General features: G+C 34.0%; 1 protein-coding gene across 1 annotated transcript; it reads right to left on the bottom strand.

Annotated features, from left to right (window-relative positions):
• Window positions 1-1,571: 1,571 nt before the first annotated feature.
• LOC128030312 (tubulin polymerization-promoting protein) lies at window positions 1,572-17,764 on the bottom strand. The gene is made up of 5 exons (XM_052617823.1): window positions 17,600-17,764; window positions 12,127-12,210; window positions 9,476-9,808; window positions 6,229-6,382; window positions 1,572-5,278 (listed from the first exon to the last, which is right to left on the bottom strand). Exons 3-5 carry the CDS (start codon window positions 9,802-9,804, stop codon window positions 5,072-5,074), a joined length of 690 nt encoding a protein of 229 aa, XP_052473783.1. The 5' UTR covers window positions 9,805-9,808; window positions 12,127-12,210; window positions 17,600-17,764; the 3' UTR covers window positions 1,572-5,071.
• Between the last annotated feature and the right edge of the window lie 1,464 nt (window positions 17,765-19,228).

Below are 19,228 nucleotides of genomic sequence, written 5' to 3'. Positions count from 1 at the left end.
TATTCTAATATATATATATATATATATATATATATATATATATATATATATATATATATATATATATATATATATATATATATATATATAAATAAATACACTGTATATAGAAATATCTAAAATGAAACATTTTAGTCTGGATTTCTTGTAATGTTTTATTTGCTTTTTATTATGATTGTTTGTTTATTTTTTTTATTTTTTTTAATGTTATTTATCTAATTATTTATGGTTTTATTTGTATTTTTTTATTCAAATTTTAGTGTCAATTGCTTGTTCTTGCATGTAAAGCACTTTAAACCGCGTTTATTTGTTTCGAAAAAGTGCTATATAAATATTATTATATTGATTTCTTGATTTAAAAAAAAGTTAAAATAGAATCTAAACATACAAACATTTTAACTTTTTTTTTTAAAATGTTGGATGCTATAATACCAAAGATAAACACTATAAATTGCAAAAAAAAAAAAAAAAAAGTTAATATTTAATATATCACCCAGCCATTAATGCATAACACTTATATATTTATTAATAAATTACTAATATGCTTTACTGTTTGGGAACTATTATCTATGTTTGTAATTGTTTTCCTTTTCTTTTTTGTATTTAGAAAATCTTTCTGAATCTGACATCATACATTTAATCAATGATCCTTCGTGTGAAAGTGTATATAGTTATATACATTATATTAATTCTATCAATTAATTTCAAATATATTTTGTTTTATTCATTGTAAAAAGGTATTTTTTTTTATTCAACTTCTGTCCACAAGGGGGTGACATTTCACGCCCTTTCTTGTGTAAGTGAATTAATGTCTAATGTTTAACCTTCAGCCTTATATCTACACGAAATTGCCGTGGAATAATAATTTTTATTACCCCTTTCGAGGAGAAAGTGTCTTTACTTCACACCCTGCACACAGTAGTTCAGGACTATACCCTTTCAGATAATAAAATACTGTAAAAATAGCTGCATGGCATTGCATGTTATGAATATTGTCGGCTCTGTGGTGTATTGCTTTTTGATAAAAGCATCTTTCAAATGCATGAATGTAATTGCAAAAATACATTCATATCAAACAAGGTTTAACAACTTGACAAAAATTTTTTTGAAGTACAAACATTACATTTATGATTTTTTTTCACACACTCAATTTTTTCAATTATATGCAAATGAGGTTATGCATAGTAAAACTAAGTGTGGATAGCTCAGCTTTTTTGGGGATGCATGTAAGAAAATCTTAATTCAACTCTTCCATAGATTAAGCCCTTAAAAAAGTCAGAAAGTATTTAATTCATAAAGTCATGGCATTAAATGTTGCATGTGCTACAAAACAAATAAACAAAAAATAAAATATATATATATATCTAAACATATAAATGAAGTTATTGTTCTTGTTTTAATCATAAATTTGATGAATTTCTCAGAAAATTTGACTTCTTATCTTGTCATTTTGCTTCTGAATGCATCTTAATTTTAGAAACGCTTCAATTTGGTTCTTAAAATGTATTTTTTTGGTCTTAATGTCTTAAACTGACCTTTGTCATAAGCATTGGAAATAAATGAGAACCAGGCAGTTTTTTTTCTTTTTTATTCAATACGATGCTACAAAACACCGACACGTTAAAATCGTTTTACCATCACCGTATGGCATGCATATCAGGATACTGCAGAACATTAAAAAACATTGTTTAAAAAATAAGTCAGTATTGTTCCTCAAAACGGATGGTTAACAGTATTTGGCATTAAGCACACAAAACATTAAAATCATATATTAAATACAACAACATATATACTTATTTATGGTTTGTTCTCATAAATAGGAGTCACTTTCTGCAGGAGAGCTTGACATTTATGATCTGTAACCACTGGTCTTTTCTGAAAATAGATGTTCTGTAGAAGAATATGTCTGTACACTCTCACTCCTCCCTTCTTTGCTCCATAGACACGGAAAATATCATCTATTACAAAGTTCAGGGTTCCCACCATCACATCGTTTAAAATATGTGATTTTCAGATCTGGAAAAGTCATAAAATCATTTAAAAATTTGCTCTACGTCTAAAATATCAAACTGGCTCAGGTTAAACTGAATTGGGTGAATCGTTCCTGAGTTGATTCAGTGAATCAGTGGTTCACAAATCAGTTTATCACGTAAAAAAATGTTAGGTAATTTTTGTGTTTTCTAGATCTAGAAAAGTCTCCTTAAAGGTCCTTTTTAAAAATCTGCTCTACGTCTAAAATATTAAACTGGCTCAAGTAAAACTGAATTGAGTGAATCGTTCGTTTGAGTTGATTCAGCGGTTCACAATTCATTTGATCACGTAAAAAATGTTATTGCATTTTACATTTATGTTTTCTAGATCTGAGAAAGTCATAAAATCTTAATTTGGTTAAAAAAATTACTCTATGCTCTAAAATTTTAAACTTGTTCAAGTAAAACTGAATTGGGTGAATCATTCTTTTGAGTTGATTCAGTGAATCAGTGTTTCAAAAATCTATTTATCACGTAAAAAAATGTTAGGAAATGTTTCATTTGTGTTTTCTAGATCTGAGAAAGTCATAAAATCTTAATTTTGTTAAAAGATTTCCTCTATGCTCTAAAATATTAAAATGGCCATGAAATAAAGTGACAATGAATTGAGCGAATCATTCAGTGAATCAGTGGTTCACAAATCAGTTAATTATGTAAAAAATGTTAGGGCATTTTACATTTATGTTTTCTAGATCTGGAAAAGTCATAAAATCTTAAAAGTTCTTTAAACAATCTTCTCCATGCTCTAAAATATTAAACTGGTTCAAGTGAAACTGAATTGAGTGAATCATTCTTTTGAGTCGATTCAGTGAATCAGTGATTCACAATTCAGTTTCTCGCGTTAAAAAAAAAAAGGTTTTAAAAAATGTGTATAATGAATATAGATTTTAATAGTAATGTTCCATTTAAATTATATTAGCTAAATATTGGGCTTGCATCGATTAAAACATGTTTGCGAGCCATAAAGCAGTGTGTTTGAATGATTCATTAGTGATTATTTATCTGTTCTGGAAGTCTGATGGAAAGTGTGGGAACCCTGAGGGCTGGATCCCGTCCAGTGTGTTCAGATGGCAGTGCATTTATAAATAAATCCGAACACTAGTTGTGGTAAAGGGAATGTATTCATTTAGACGTCTGTCATGCCAGCATTAGTTACAGCATGTCACTTCTCTTGTAAACATTGTAAAGTAGGCAAAAACACTGCATGAATTGTTTTGAAGTATAACGCTTCATGCATTGGGTCAGATATTGTGATGCAGAGCAAACGGATATAACAAGAACATCCTGAACTTTTGCTGATGGTGTTTCCATTTACATACTACAGTTAATCATTCCACAATTAAAACACACAGGCAGTGCTTCATATTAGGCCATTATAGCATTAGAAATACATAGAAACTTTAAAAAACATCAAACAAACTCCTAGATATACAATCTTGAGCACCAGCAGTCAATTCTTTATGCATTAAAAATGCATTCGGTTATTATAAAATATATGTGAAATGCCAACGAAATCAGTAGATTTTTTAAGTTTTAGCGTAAAATGTTGGCGAATGAGACGACTATCAGGTCAAGCCATACATGCATCCAAAATGAATTCACCGGAAAAATAAGATTTGCTGTAAATGTGACGTTCAAGATGAGGATGAGTTTGTTTCTTCGTCAGATCTGGAGAAATGTAGCATTGCATCACTTGCTCTGCAGTGAATGGGTGCCGTCAGAATGAGAGTCTGATAAAAACATCACAATAATCCACAGCACTCCAGTTAACATCTGGAGAAGACAAAAGATGAAACACATCCAGCATTAAGATGTTTTAAGAGTCCATCATGAAAAAATGGTCTGGTCTGAATCAGGAGAGAAATCTGCACAGATTAAGCAACGTTTACAAGCCAAAACAGCCCTTAACAAATGTGGGTGGATTTATTGTGGATTTTTTGATCAGACTCTCATTCTGACGGCACCCATTCACTGCAGAGCAAGTGATGCAATGCTACATTTCTCCAGATCTGACGAAGAAACAAACTCAAACTCATCTTGGATCACCTGAGAGTGAGGACATTTACATAAGATTTCCATTTTTGGGTGAACTATTCCTTCAAATTACCGTTTTTTTTTACGGACTATAAGTCGCACTTTTTTTTCATAGTTTAGTTGGTCCTTCGACTTATAGTCAGGTGCGACTTATTTATCAAAATTAATTTGACATGACCCAAGAGAAATGACCCAAGAGAAAACATTACCGTCTCCAGCCGCCAGAGGGCGCTCTATGCTGCTCAGTTCTCCTGTAGTCTACACTGAAGACATAGAGCGCCCTCTCGTGGCTGGAGACGGTAATGTTTTCTCTTGGTTCTTGGTTCTAAATAATTGCGACTTATATATGTCTTTTTCCTCATCATGACATATTTTTGGACTGATGCGACTTATACTCAGGTGCGACTTATAGTCCGAAAAATACGGTATGCATAATTTATATCAAGACAAATATATTTATCATAGGCCTGAAACATAAGCCCAGTAAATAGCATTTCTAAATAAACCTAATTCTGGTGATTTTACGGTAATTTACCAGGATTGCTGTGTGAAAGGAGCTCTACGAGCATGGTGTTAGAAATGCCAAGATCACGGGCTTGATTCCCAGGGAATGCATGAACTGATCACATTTAGCTCTGAAATGCAATGCAAGTTGCTTCGGATAAAAGCATCTGCTGAATGCATTAAAACATAAATTGGAAATTTTTTGTGTGTTGTTGCAACGCAAATTATGGACTTGCACTGCATTACTCAAGTCTGATTCAACTGCATCATTAGAGAAGCCATAACATGACAATCGATTCATTTCAGATTCAACCGTGCCATACTGTAGTCACATGTCTTTCTCGTGGCATCATCGTGTTTGTTAGGAACGTACCAGCTGGTGATGTAAACAGCGTTCCAGTTAGAAATAAAACACTTATAGGAAGAGGAACAAACTCAATGTTATTCACAGAACAACGGGATCTGTTTGTGCTTTCTAGACTCCGTTTGCTGGACGGAGAATCTCACATGGGTTTATGAGGAGGTTTTTGAACTTTCTTCTCGTATGATCCTGCGTGCTTGTATCCAGACACGTATCCGGACGTGTCCACCACTTCCACTCGCCCCGCCTTGCCCTTCCCACGGCCCGTCTCGTCAAAACGCTCCTTGTGCGATCCGGTGAACTTGGTGGTGTCCGTTAAACGGGACACGGTCGGGGAAGCCACAGCTCTCTGTGAGTCCAGAAAGAGACTTGTGATCAACTGTGTTTTATAAATTAGTCTCTTCTGCTCACCAAGGCTGCATTTATTTGATCAAAAATACAGCAAAATTAGGAAATATTTTTACAATTTAAAATAACTGTATTCTATGTGAGTATCTGTTAAAATATCATTTATTTCTGCGATGCTCCGCTGTATTCTCAGGATCATTCCTCCAGTCTTCAGTGTCACATGATCTTCAGAAATCATGAAAATATGATGATTTACTGCTCAAGAAACATTTTTGATTATTATCAAAGTGGAAAAGAGTTTCCCAGACATTTTAAGTTAATGTTTTAATAATTTAATCAATAAAAAAAACATTTGAATGATTGCAGTTCTCTGATTTCAGTTCATGGTAACATTGTATAAAAGTGAAAAAAATAAAATATTAAAGATAAAATTAATAAAAAATATAAAGATAAAATGCAGGTTTTATTTTTATTATACATATATTATTAAAAAAATTATAAGCTTTTTTATCAACACATAAATCCCAGTTTACATTTATGCATTTAGTAAATAATAAAATATCTTAAGTATTATTTACATATTTAGCAAAAAATAAAATATTTGAAATATTAAAGATAATATTAATAAAAAATATAATTATTAAAAATACAGGTTTTATTTTTATCATATATATTATTTAAATTTTATATGGTTAATTATATGCTTTTTTTTATCAGCATATGAACCCCAGTATATATTTATGCATTTAGCACAAAAAACAATTTTTTTTTTAAATATTGTAAATCATAAAAATATAAATATTAAAAATACAGGTTTTCTTATATATATTATAAAAAATATGTATGATTAATTATATGCTTTTTTATCAGCACATGATCCTCAGTTCAGCGTTTGAGAAAACAGAATCTATCAGCATTTATTGATGTAGAGCCAGAAGCTGTGTGCTTTACCGTGACTCCAGCTATAACGGGCGACTTCCCTTCGATCATCTTGTAAAGCTCTTGCGCGGCGTCCTCGCTGCTCTTATCTTTGAAGCGTTTCCCGGCCAGCTCCGCCAGCGCTTCTTTGAACTGGCTGTATGTAATCGTGCGCGCAGATTTGTTCCTAGAAAACAATGACAAACGGATGATAAATCCGTGGCATCAAATATAAACACAGAGCAGAGCATGCATGCAACACCTGATTAAAAGAGAGCTCTTTTCAAACACCACTGGAGTGACAATGAAATCTTCTCATTCTACAGTTTCCTCTGCTCTTGACTCCAGGTATGCACTTTCGGCCCGTAAAAAACGGTGCATGGTAACACGAATACAAACAGCCTTTAACATGGTCTTCAAAAGCCATAAAGCTGGCCGTTTCATAGGAACAAGCTCTGGGTAAACACGCCTGTGTGGATTTATAATGAAGTAGGTTTCTCTGCCGAGCAGTTTTGTTTGTGCGATCCTTCAGTGCTGCTGTCTAACGTCAGCCGCGGTTCTCTCTCACTGCTCAATATTACCCTACATATGCATTTATTAACACATGCACACATCACAACAGATGCAACAGGCTCCGTTTGGCTCATGCATTCAAAAAACAGCCGAGAAGCATCAAAACATTTCTTTTTCATAAAATTTGACGCATATTGTTGCATTTTTGCTTTTAACGAGCACTCAATCAGCTGATGAAGTCACGATTTCTGTCTGAATCTGAGCTGGAATGCACTGATTAGTTAAATTAATATTTAATGTTTTATTTTTTCTGCATTGAAACAGCCAGAGAAAATTACAGATTTAATGGAAAAACTTATTTTGTAAAGTTTTTAATTGACATTTGAATGCATTTATTTAAATACGTGCATTAAAGCAGATATACATTAATGCTTGTTTGTAATGTGCTAATTTTTTAAAATTCTAATTTTGTAAAAAACTTTGGATTTTTAATGAGATGTTTGAACTCTGCATCATCTAATTAGGTAATATTATATATGCAAATTATATGCACTTTTTTTCAAGATGCAAGGAGATTTGAGTTAATATTTCAATAATGTAACGAGTTCACATGACCTTTGCTCTCTGATGGTCATGTGATATGCAACTATTTCATTTTCTTTATTTGTTTGTGTTTAATTTATATATTACATTTTAAAAACTATGTATTATAATTTTTTCATGATATATTAATTGTAAGCTTTTTAAATTTAGATTTACATTCATTCATTCATTTAGCAGATGCTTTTATCCAAAGCGACTCACAAACGTTTTGGGAAAAACAGGATTATATTTTTAAATTATATATTTGAACTCAGCATCATCAAATTAGGAAATAATACATGTGCAGATATGAGGAAAAAGCTTTATCAAGCATCATTAACATCATTCGGAGGGGTTTTAATGTGTGCCTTTAGTTCTGATGCTTTATGACTGTAGTCTTGATCTTTGGCCTGAGCCTCTGAGCACACACACACGCACACACACACACACACACACACACACACACACACACATTGGCTCATGCAGTCAGGCTCAAATAGGTCAGAGAACAGCTGAGAAGCATCAAAACATTTTACTAAAATAACTTACTTTTTGCTTGCTCGCTTTAACATAACACAAGAGCTGGTTGAACTACAGTCATGATATTTTCATGGTGTTTTTTCTCACTTTATAGGAAAAGACCTGCATTAAAATGTGTAATAAATAGCATTCAGGTTTGGAATGACTTCTTTTTTTGGTTGCACTTTTCCTTTAAATGAAAATGCATGTCACATATTGCATGCATTCATTCGTCTGCCTCTCGTTTCTGCTCAGCCACATTGTTCTGACGCTGTCTGGCAGAATAATCTTTACTCTCGGTCAGTGAATCTCTTCACCACTGTGGGCTTGATAAAAGGCAGATGATATTCTCTGTGCATGAGTACTACAATGATTTGGATTTGGATAAACCAGCACTACTATCTAAACATCTGAAGACTGGATGTTAAGGGCACGTTATTAAAATCTGTCCCTACTGAAGCAGCGATGACTCTCTCTGTCCTGAAGTCATCAGGGTTATTCAGCATGAGCCATCATGACCTGTGGCTGTGGGGGAAGAACCAGAAAAACATCAACACAGCACCACTCCTCTTCACCGCACAGTATTTCTCAGGCTTTTTTTTAATGTCTATTATTTTTAAAAACATATGTTAAATTTTAAATTGAATAATAATAATTAATAAATTTAAATAAATCATTTAAAAAGCTTAAATAAAATTCGCTTTCATTTAAAATTATTTATTAACATTTTTTTTTTTTAAGAATTTAAGCTTGCCTTGGCAACTACCTGAAATAAAATTATATTATATATATATATGTTTTTTATGTTTATTCATTTGTATTTTATTATTTCTAAAATACTGCATGCACAGATTAAAAGCAAATATTTTACTGTTAAAGGAAATTATCACGGTTACACTCCTACACGGAAAAACAAGCCTTTTGCACTGATTTAATATTTTGACACATGCTCATCTATTAACATGCACATATTGCATAATGCACAGATCAGCTGAGAAATGCAATTGTATCCCTCCTTTGGAGCAGTCTGCCTCTGATACAGCTGATTTCTGATGTAATTTGACATGCACATGAAAGGGACGACTAAATGCACACATTTTAATCTGTCACTCACTCACGTCTTCCCTGAAGCTGCTGTGAAACAGAGATGCATTAACAGGACAATCAAATGCGAGTGTGTAAAAGTGGGTCAGATGACCAGGTGTGATTTAAAACCACATTTGAACACAGTCCAAATCAGATCTAACAGCGTCTTTGCTGTTTACACGCATGCAACATCTGTGTTTATGTGTATGCCACACACTGTGCCAGATGTCTGCAAGAAAATTCATTTGGTTGATAGTATAATCACATCCTACCTAGATAACACGGAGCTTTTAAGGCACAATGTTTAGGCCAAAATCAGACAACATCGCATGCATGCTTCAAAGACAATGCAATCCCAGGATGCATTGCAAAAAACAGGAATGCATGCACTGCATGTATAAAATATATACTGCTTTGAATGCATTAATGCTCCTGCATAAAAGTGCATGAATGTAAAATGTAAATGCATGTATATTTGCATGTTTTGCATCTCAAGAACACCAAGAAATGAATGTTACTTTTACTTCCACAGCCTAATTTTTGTGCTCTAGTCTTAAATGTGGTGCAAATGCTGCCTTACTTGACTTTGGAGAAGACTATGTCCACGTCTGTGAGGGTGATGCCCTTGCCATCGATGACGCCGCAGTCTTTACACAGTTTGGACCAGTTCTTGCCGTTCATGTCTCTGCCGGTGGCTCGTGTGTCTCCGTGGATGGCGAAGCGGCGGAAGGACTCCTCCAGCGCGGTGATCTCCACAGGTGTTTTAGCTCCCGCTCCTCCGTCGCTCGTGCCGTTGGAGGCGGAGGACAGGCGTTTGGCCGCGTGATCCTTCGGGTGCTCGCTGTGCGGACGCATGGGTGAACTGTTGGGTACGGTGTGTTTGGCGGTCTGGACTTTGAATTCCTCCATGTTGCTGGTGAAGAACGTGAACATTTATAGTTAACATTGTGTCTTTGTGCATCGTCCTTTATAAATGACACGCTGTGTTAAAAATACATTTAGTTATTGGCTCAATTCAGTACATTGCATGAAATGGAAACATTAATGTTAAAATGTGCATGGTCCCTTTAAAAAAAAAAAAAATAATAATAATTTAAATTGTTAATTGTCAAAATACTTTTTATCTCTGTATATCGAGACCGGTTAATGTTTTGGCCACTTTTGTGATGATCATAGTTACACTGCTAATATTAATTTTGAGATATATAATTAGCATAATTGACATCATATGTAGTAAATTATCCAATTATAATTTGAGTTATATATATATATATATATATATATATATATATATATATATAGAGAGAGAGAGAGAGAGAGAGAGAGAGAGAGAGAGAGATTCTATAATATAATAAAAAATATACATTTAAGCATGATAAATTTTCATATATATATATAATTATGCATATATAGTACATATAAAATATAAATCATATATAAATAAAGTATATATAAATATGTAAATTAAATATTTACACAAATTATATATATATATATTAGGGGTGTAACGATACGCGTATTCGTATTGAACCGTTCGGTACGACGCTTTCGGTTCGGTACGCGGTACGCATTACGTATACCGAACGGTTCGTTGGAGTAATTAATTATATTTGAAAAAAAAAAAAAAGAGAGAGAGAGAGAGAGAAATATAATGATATGCGTTCAACAAGGTAGCCCAATAACCCAAACAACGTAACAGGCAACGCCCCTGACACTCCCGAAGAAGAAAAAAACACCATCTTATATGTTTATGTTAGGCTACTCAGCAGGCGCTCGCTCACTCAGTACGCGCTGAAGGCTCGTTGCAAAATAGCCAATGCGTTGAACAGACTAGAAATGAGAAGATCCTCCAATAACCAACAGGTCTGGTGTTTGGGTGCACTTTGGATTCCCTTTAAGCTATAATGGTGATGGCAAGAGAGTGGTGGATAAAAAAACAACGGTATGTCGCATCTGCAACATGACAGGGTACACCAGCGGGAATACAAAAAAAAAAAAAAAACACCAGCGGGAATATCTGGGATATATGCGTCAGTACTATCTGGGAAAAGACGAAAAAAAGGAGAAACATGCACGCAGCAAACTATCCCTGCAGCATTTAGACACTATAGCTTACAGGGAATCCAACCCAAACACCAGACCTGTTGGTTATTTTAGGATCTTATATTTCTGGTCTGTTAAATGCATTCGACATTTTGCAACGAGCCTTCAGCGCGTGCTGAGTGAGCGAGCGCCTTAGGGGCCGTTCACATATCGTGCCTAAAAACGCATGGAAAACGCTAAGCGCGTCTTTCTCCTCCTTTCCAAAGCGCTCGGGCAGAAGCGCTCATGAGGCGTCTGTCTTTGCTAAGCAACAATGACGTGCTCTCTCCATGAGACACGGAAATTTCAGCGAAGGATAAATGGATTTGCAGCTCTAAAAATCGCTTGCAGTAGCTCTGCTACTAAATTTATTTCAAAATTGCAATCCATATACAACTATGATCAGCTGTTCCTTCATCTTGGCTGAGCTCTCAACGTTGTTACGGGAAAGGATGAAGCTGATTGGTTGGTTCTTGTCACATGACCCGCGGTGCGCTTGCGGCATTCTGAAAAGTTGAGATGTTTTTGCATTTTGCTGTATCTAAAACGTATCGAACCGAACCGAACCGAACCGTGACATCAGTGTATCGTATCGAACCGAACCGTGAATTTTGTGAACCGTTACACCCCTAATATATATATATATATATATATATATATATATATATATATATAAAATATAATGAACATAATTATATAGTACATATATAATAAATATAATATATATATATATATATATATATATATATATATATATATATATATATATATATATATATATATATATATATATATGTTAATTAAAATGTATACATAAATTATAATATATATAAATGTATATATATATTTTTTTAAGAGATGAATCTCCCATAATTCCCCTAATTCACCCCAAACTCCTGAAAATGGAGCCAAACAACATTAAGAAGCTTTACAGGATGTACAAGTTTGCAAACCTGAAAAGTAATTTTTTGTGAATTTCTTAGGCAAATCCATTCCTGTCATCCCAACTCAACGTCCATCTGTTGTGGCCAAATCAATTTTCAAAATCACAAGCTTTTCAGGTGTATCCTACATAATGTTTACTCAAGAGCATGTGTTCTCACATGTGTGTTAGCATGACATAGCTTAGCTTAGCATCTCTAGTCTGACCTTTGCCCTCTGTTGCTCCTCCAGTGCCTCGACCCCACGTCTGCGTCGTTCGCTTTAATTTGCTCTTCGTTCTTCTTGATGCAGCTGAAACGAAAATGTGAGTATTTAGCTGCTTAAAAGTAAAGAGCAAAACAACGATACTAATATTAGTTTGACATAATGTCTTATTTCCACCACTGTGATTATGTAGATACGTGCTGCAAGCTTTCCTCTCAATAACGAAATAAACACACAGCCAAAATGACAGCGGTGAGAAAGCAGCAGTTCAGAAAGCATCTGATCATAGCGATGTGGATAGGTTTGCACCAGATCTGCAATCGGCTCTACAGTCACGTCACGTTTAAAGCTTGATCTAGCTCAGACCTGTTTTAAGAGCTAATGTTGTGAATAAAATAATTTATCGAAAAAATGGAGTCAAATCCTAGCACCACAAGTCGAAAGCAAGCCCACTAACTTAGCAGCATGAACAGCTTTCAACATTAAAACAAAAGAACAATAACTGACAATTCCAATTCGGAAAAGAGATTGTCAAATTTAGAAAAAGTAATTTAAATCGATGGTCAAAGAGATGAAAAGAAACACCACCTAGTCTCGTCAAACTTTACTCTTATTCTATTGTTTTACTTTAGTTTCTTTTCTTTTCTGTTGAAAGTTTCATGTTCTGAGTTAAGTTTTGCCAAACGCTCTGTCTCCGAGTCTGACCTGGTGCTTTTAATATAAAGTTTAACCTCATTGAAGAACTCAATGAGAGGGTTAATTAAGTGATTGATGGTTGTTCATGTCTATGCAATTTCATGTATTGCTGTAAACTTGGGATTTCACATTTTTAATCTCTTAAACTCATCTTTCCCTAACTTTCGATCTTCCTGCAACTTGTGTGAATGTGTGCGTGCGTGCGTTTATGTGTTAGATTAGTTTATATGTCTTAGATTTATCTAATAAAGCCTTATCCATATTGAAAAGAGAAGTATCTTGTGTTTTGTGCTTACAAGTTAATGTCTTAAACAGTCAATCTTGTTACTGTGCTGATTGATAATGTTTTGACTATACTAAAAATATTAATATCCATCGCAGAGTTGATGTTATGTTGCAATTGTACAATATTAATAATTGTTTGACACTCTTGTTTCGTTTATCATTTAGACTATTTGTAACTCAGTATTTTAACTAATTGTAAAAGTAGAATAATAGAACAAAGCCTACAGATTAATCGGCGAAATAATCGACAAGTAGTCGATTAATCGATGAAATAACCATTAGTTGCAGCACTAAACTCGAATGTATGTATGTTCTGTACTGTAATTGGCACGGTTTGCTTTAATTTAATGCATTGAACTTGAACGCTTTTGTTCTTTAAATATATATATTAGTGCTGTCAAATGATTAATCGCAATTAATCGCATCCAAAATAAAGGTTATTGTTTACATAATATATGTGTGTGTGCTGTGTATATTTATTATGTATATATAAATACAAACACATGCATGTATATATTTAAGAAAAATATGTAATGTTTATATATAAAATATTTATATATATATATATATATATATATATATATAAAACGTGTATTTTGGATGCGATTAATCGCAATTAATCGTTTGACAGCACTAATATATATATATATATATATATATATATATATATATATACACACACACACACACACACACACACACACACACACATTTACACACATTTTAAACTAAAAGAAAATCTTGAAATATAACGTAACGTTGTTGAACATTGTTGTGTAATCATAAGCCGAAATGGTGACAAAAACTTGATTATTAAAAAATAACATCGTTCTCGTTAAACCTCATTTAAATAAACAAAAATGTGTTTTTTTATGAGCCCAAATAAATACAATGTTCTTGAGAAATGCCCATCCCTATGAACACAGACTACATCAGACAAGGGTGCTCACCTCCCCGAAGCTCCCATAATGCACTGCAGCACCAACCGCATTAGCCCTGCGATGCCATGGCAAACACTCTTCAAGGCCAAAGCTTTTCTATGTTTCAAACCACTAAGTCAAATGTTATGGAGCACAGTCTGGCCCTCCACTAGCAGTTTCTTCAGTCCCGAGCCAAACGAGGGTTACGTCATGCATCCGTAACGCCGGACACTCGGGCTACAGGAGCTGTATCTGTCTTTATGGTCGCACAACAGAGCTCTGTAGGCCCAAGTGAACTCCTCGAGTACAGTCAATGTACAAGAAGACCCTCAAAATCCACTTAAAGATGTCCCCATTCAAGAGCATTGTGTTTTACTTGTCTTTCAACAGAGAAACAAACCTTTCTGAGTTCGTCTCAATCATGTCATTCAGCTCTATGAGCCCTTTGTGCCGTCTAGTGTACTACACACACTCGTGACATCGCCACTATCTCTGGTGTGAGTGACGCGGCCTCAATAAATGATAACATTCTTATCTTCCTGCTAAAAAAAGAGTGGCCAGAGAAACATGGAGGAATGTTTTAGTCGGCTGGTGTTTTTGTATTGATTTCAGACGGATTCATTCATTTGTTTGGAAAATAATATATTGCTTTGGGTCCATCAAGTTACAAATAGAGAAAATAATAATCGAATTGAATGAAGCATGTTTTATTTGTATTTATAAAATTGTATTATTATATTAATATTATTTTAGATAATTTAAGTATATATTAATTTACTTTTGTAAGAATGTATATATTATATATGCACAATAAATGTATGATTTTTCCACATAATGACATTACTATCACAGATTTTTTTATCATTATAACAATATAATATTTTATGATAAAACTTTAGCTCTTTCTAACAATTTATTATTAAATGCCTTCTTGATGTTAATGGGTCAGCCTGCATGTTTTCTGTAAAAATACTTAAAAGTTTTCTGTAAAATAAAATGCATTAATTATTAATAATAATAACAATATATTCTTATTACAATATTTTTTTATATGAAATTAATTCTTATATACTTCATTATTTTCTAGTGTTATTTTTATTACAATAGTAATATTTGTCATTTATATTTGCATTTAGTAATAATAATCATTATTAATTATTATTAGTCATATTGAAACTTGTGGAGCCCTGCAAACAAGCACAGCAAACCATATATATATAAATACATTTTATTCTATTTTGTGATATATATATATATATACACACACACACACACACAATAAAAGTGACGCTTTCTATGAAAAGTGTCAGTCTAAATGACCATACTATTGTCATATTAGTCAACAAAACATATTTACAAAAATGAAACGAGTGTTGCTTTAAATACTCTTATGAACACACCCAGTCAATATCACTCCTGCTATCATTAATGTAATAAACCAAACACTGTTAATAACTGAAGTGATAACAACAGAGTTCTGTCTGATGCTGGAGGAGGCTCTGGGAGAACGATGGAGCATTGCTTGTTTGCATCTGCACAGACCACAAGAGAATCTGTGATTGGTGGAGCACATGATGACATGCATTCGCCTTCTGGTCATGCATTGCACAGATGAGAGTGCGCACAATAACCTGACCTATTTAAAACAAAACAAAAAACTATTTATATGTGTGCGATATAATGGAATTAAAAAAAAAACCTATAGATGGATGAATGATTAGAAATATAGATGGATGGATGGATCAACAGATTGATAGATGGATGGATGGATAGACTATAGATGGATGGATGAATAGAAATATAGATGGATGGATGGATCAACAGACTGATAGATGGATGGATGGATAGACTATAGATGGATGGATGGATGATTAGAAATATAGATGGATGGATGGATCAACAGACTGATAGATGGATGGATGGATGGATCAACAGACCTATGGATGAATGGATAGACTATAGATGGATGGATGAATAGAAATATAGATGGATGGATTGATAGATGGATCAATAGACCTATGGATGGATGGATGATCGGATCAACACTGATAGATGGATGGATGGATAGACTACAGATGGATGGATGGATGATTAGAAATATAGATGGATGGATGGATCAACAGACTGATAGATGGATGAATGGATAGACTACAGATGGATGGATGGATGATTAGAAATATAGATGGATGGATGGATCAACAGACTGATAGATGGATGGATGGATGGATAGACTATAGATGGATGGATGATTAGAAATATAGATGGATGGATGGATCAACAGACTGATAGATGGATGGATAGACTACAGATGGATGGATGGATGATTAGAAATATAGATGGATGGATGGATCAACAGACTGATAGATGGATGGATGGATAGACTACAGATGGATGGATGGATGATTAGAAATATAGATGGATGGATGGATCAACAGACTGATAGATGGATGGATGGATGGATCAACAGACCTATGGATGAATGGATAGACTATAGATGGATGGATGAATAGAAATATAGATGGATGGATTGATAGATGGATCAATAGACCTATGGATGGATGGATGATCGGATCAACACTGATAGATGGATGGATGGATAGACTACAGATGGATGGATGGATGATTAGAAATATAGATGGATGGATGGATCAACAGACTGATAGATGGATGAATGGATAGACTATAGATGGATGGATGAATAGAAATATAGATGGATGAATGGATCAACAGACTGATAGATGGATGAATGGATAGACTATAGATGGATGGATGAATAGAAATATAGATGGATGGATGGATCAACAGACTGATAGATGGATGGATGGATAGACTACAGATTGATGGATGGATTAACAGACCTATAGATGGATGATTAGAAATATAGATGGATGGATGGATCAACAGACTGATAGATGGATGGATGGATAGACTATAGATGGATGGATGAATAGAAATATAGATGGATGGATGGATGATCGGATCAACAGACAGATAGATGGATGGATGAATGGATAGACATGGACGGATTGATGTATAAATAGACATATAGATGGATGGATGAATAGACATATAGAAGGATGGATAATGGATGGGTAAACTTGGATGGATTGATGGATGGATGGTGGAGACAGATGAATAGATAGACTTATAGATGGATTGATGGACAGACGATAGATAGATTTCATCTATATGTTAAGTTCTATATTTCAGATCTCGACTTCTATAGCTCTTCTCAGCTGGTGTTTATGTAAGTGCTCTGCAGCATCGCAGCGTTATATAAACTCAGCTCGAGCATCCTGAAGAAACACGTGACCACTGTTATTGTCCTGAGCGCGCGGCGACGCTCACAAACACAACAAACCCGCGCGCAATTACGCAACAAGGCAAAAATGAAAGTAAAACGAACGGACTTCCGTGACAACCATTAATAACAAAGCGATACATCTGCACGGTCTGTTTTTTGTTTGTATGTTTTAGGTAAAATTATAAAACCATAAACATGCTCGCGTTCAATCACGTAATATTAGAGTTTTAAACGCGATGAGGAGAAACGCGCGGCTGTAGCGCGGTCTTACCTGAATGACGCCTCTGTCGTGTTCTTCTTTCTGTCGGTTTCTAGCAGAACATGTTTACAGTAGACATCCGCGGGAACGAGATGCGCGACGCGACGCTCGCTGCGATCCTCGCGTTATGTGCGCGGTGCTGGTGCGCGCACTCGAGGATGATCAAACGCCGCGCGATGATTGGCTGTCACCTCAAACTAGTTCATACGAGGAAAATGTTTGTTAATAATAAACAAAAACCTTTTACTATGAGCTAATGTATAAACCAACAATAACAACTTTATTCCATGCTTTTCTGTGCAAAGTCCCCAACTGCTTATATTGCACCACATCTAACTTTCTAAACTGATTAATTATTAATAAGGTCCTTGAATATGGAAGCATCCAGATCCAGTGTGTTTGTCCCTAAACATGATTCTAAACAAATGAATGGAAAAACTGAATGCAGGAAACATAAATTAATAAACAGCGATGCATCATTTCACTGGGATTGAGAATAAAGTTTAAAATCCACGAAATTGTTACAGAACTACATAATAATATAAGGGAGACCAGGACTAGATGACACACTCTTTATTTTGAGCCAGGAATTTCAGACTTTAAAAAAATAAATAAATAAGTACATTTTTACAAATAGCAAAAAAAAAAAAAAAAAAAAAAAGTGCCAGACATGTACGTATGTTAATGTTTTGGTCTGAAATATGTTATTATTATTAATATTATTATTGAATAATTATACATTTATATACATATAATTATTAACCTTTTACACACATACACACACACACAGTCAAAAAGCTGTTTTGAGCAACAAATATGTAATGAATTAAATAAATTAGGCGAAACTGGATTTAATTTATCATCATCATCACCCAACAGCGCCATCTAGTGCTGCATCAAACACACACCACACACATCTACTGGCCTTTATTTCAAAATATAAACAGCATTAGTGTCATAAAATTATTATTTAGAGTTATTATAAATCATCTTAAAAATAAACCAGCTGTACAACGTAACAACAAACAGTATGTTACAGAAACAGAACAACTTTCTATTAATCAGAGAGAACATATTTATGGAAGGACATTTCCACCATTGAATAAACACATTATAAGAGATTTGCATTGTAAGAGTTTATATCTTGCAGTTCTGACTTCATGTGTGTGTGTTTGTCTCTCTCTCTCTCTCTCTCTCTCTGTGTGTGTGTGTGTAATGACATGGGTATGACACAGGTATTACAAGGAGAGGGTGACTTATGAGGACATAACCCATGTCCCCATTTTTCAAAACGCTTATAAAGAATGAGTTTTTTTGAGAAAGTAAAAATGCAGAAAGTTTCCTGTGAGGGTTAGGGTTAGGTGTAGGGTTGGTGAAGGGCCATAGAATATACAGTTTGTACAGAATAAAAACAATTACACCTATGGGATGAACACACTTTACACAAAAACAAACATAATCAGATTACTTTTAAGCTAACTCGTGTATCACATTGATTGATGAAATAGGATAACCTTGTACCATATTGATACAAAAACACAAAGAGAGAGCAAATATATTATATTTATTGTTTATTGCTGATCAAAAGTCTGAGATCAGTAGGATTTTTTATGTTTTTAAGAAGTCTCTTCTGCTCTTCAA

Source organism: Carassius gibelio, chromosome A16, assembly GCF_023724105.1.
Source record: "Carassius gibelio isolate Cgi1373 ecotype wild population from Czech Republic chromosome A16, carGib1.2-hapl.c, whole genome shotgun sequence".
In the NCBI taxonomy this organism is placed as follows: domain Eukaryota; kingdom Metazoa; phylum Chordata; class Actinopteri; order Cypriniformes; family Cyprinidae; genus Carassius; species Carassius gibelio.
This window is presented reverse-complemented; position numbering and strand designations above follow the sequence as displayed.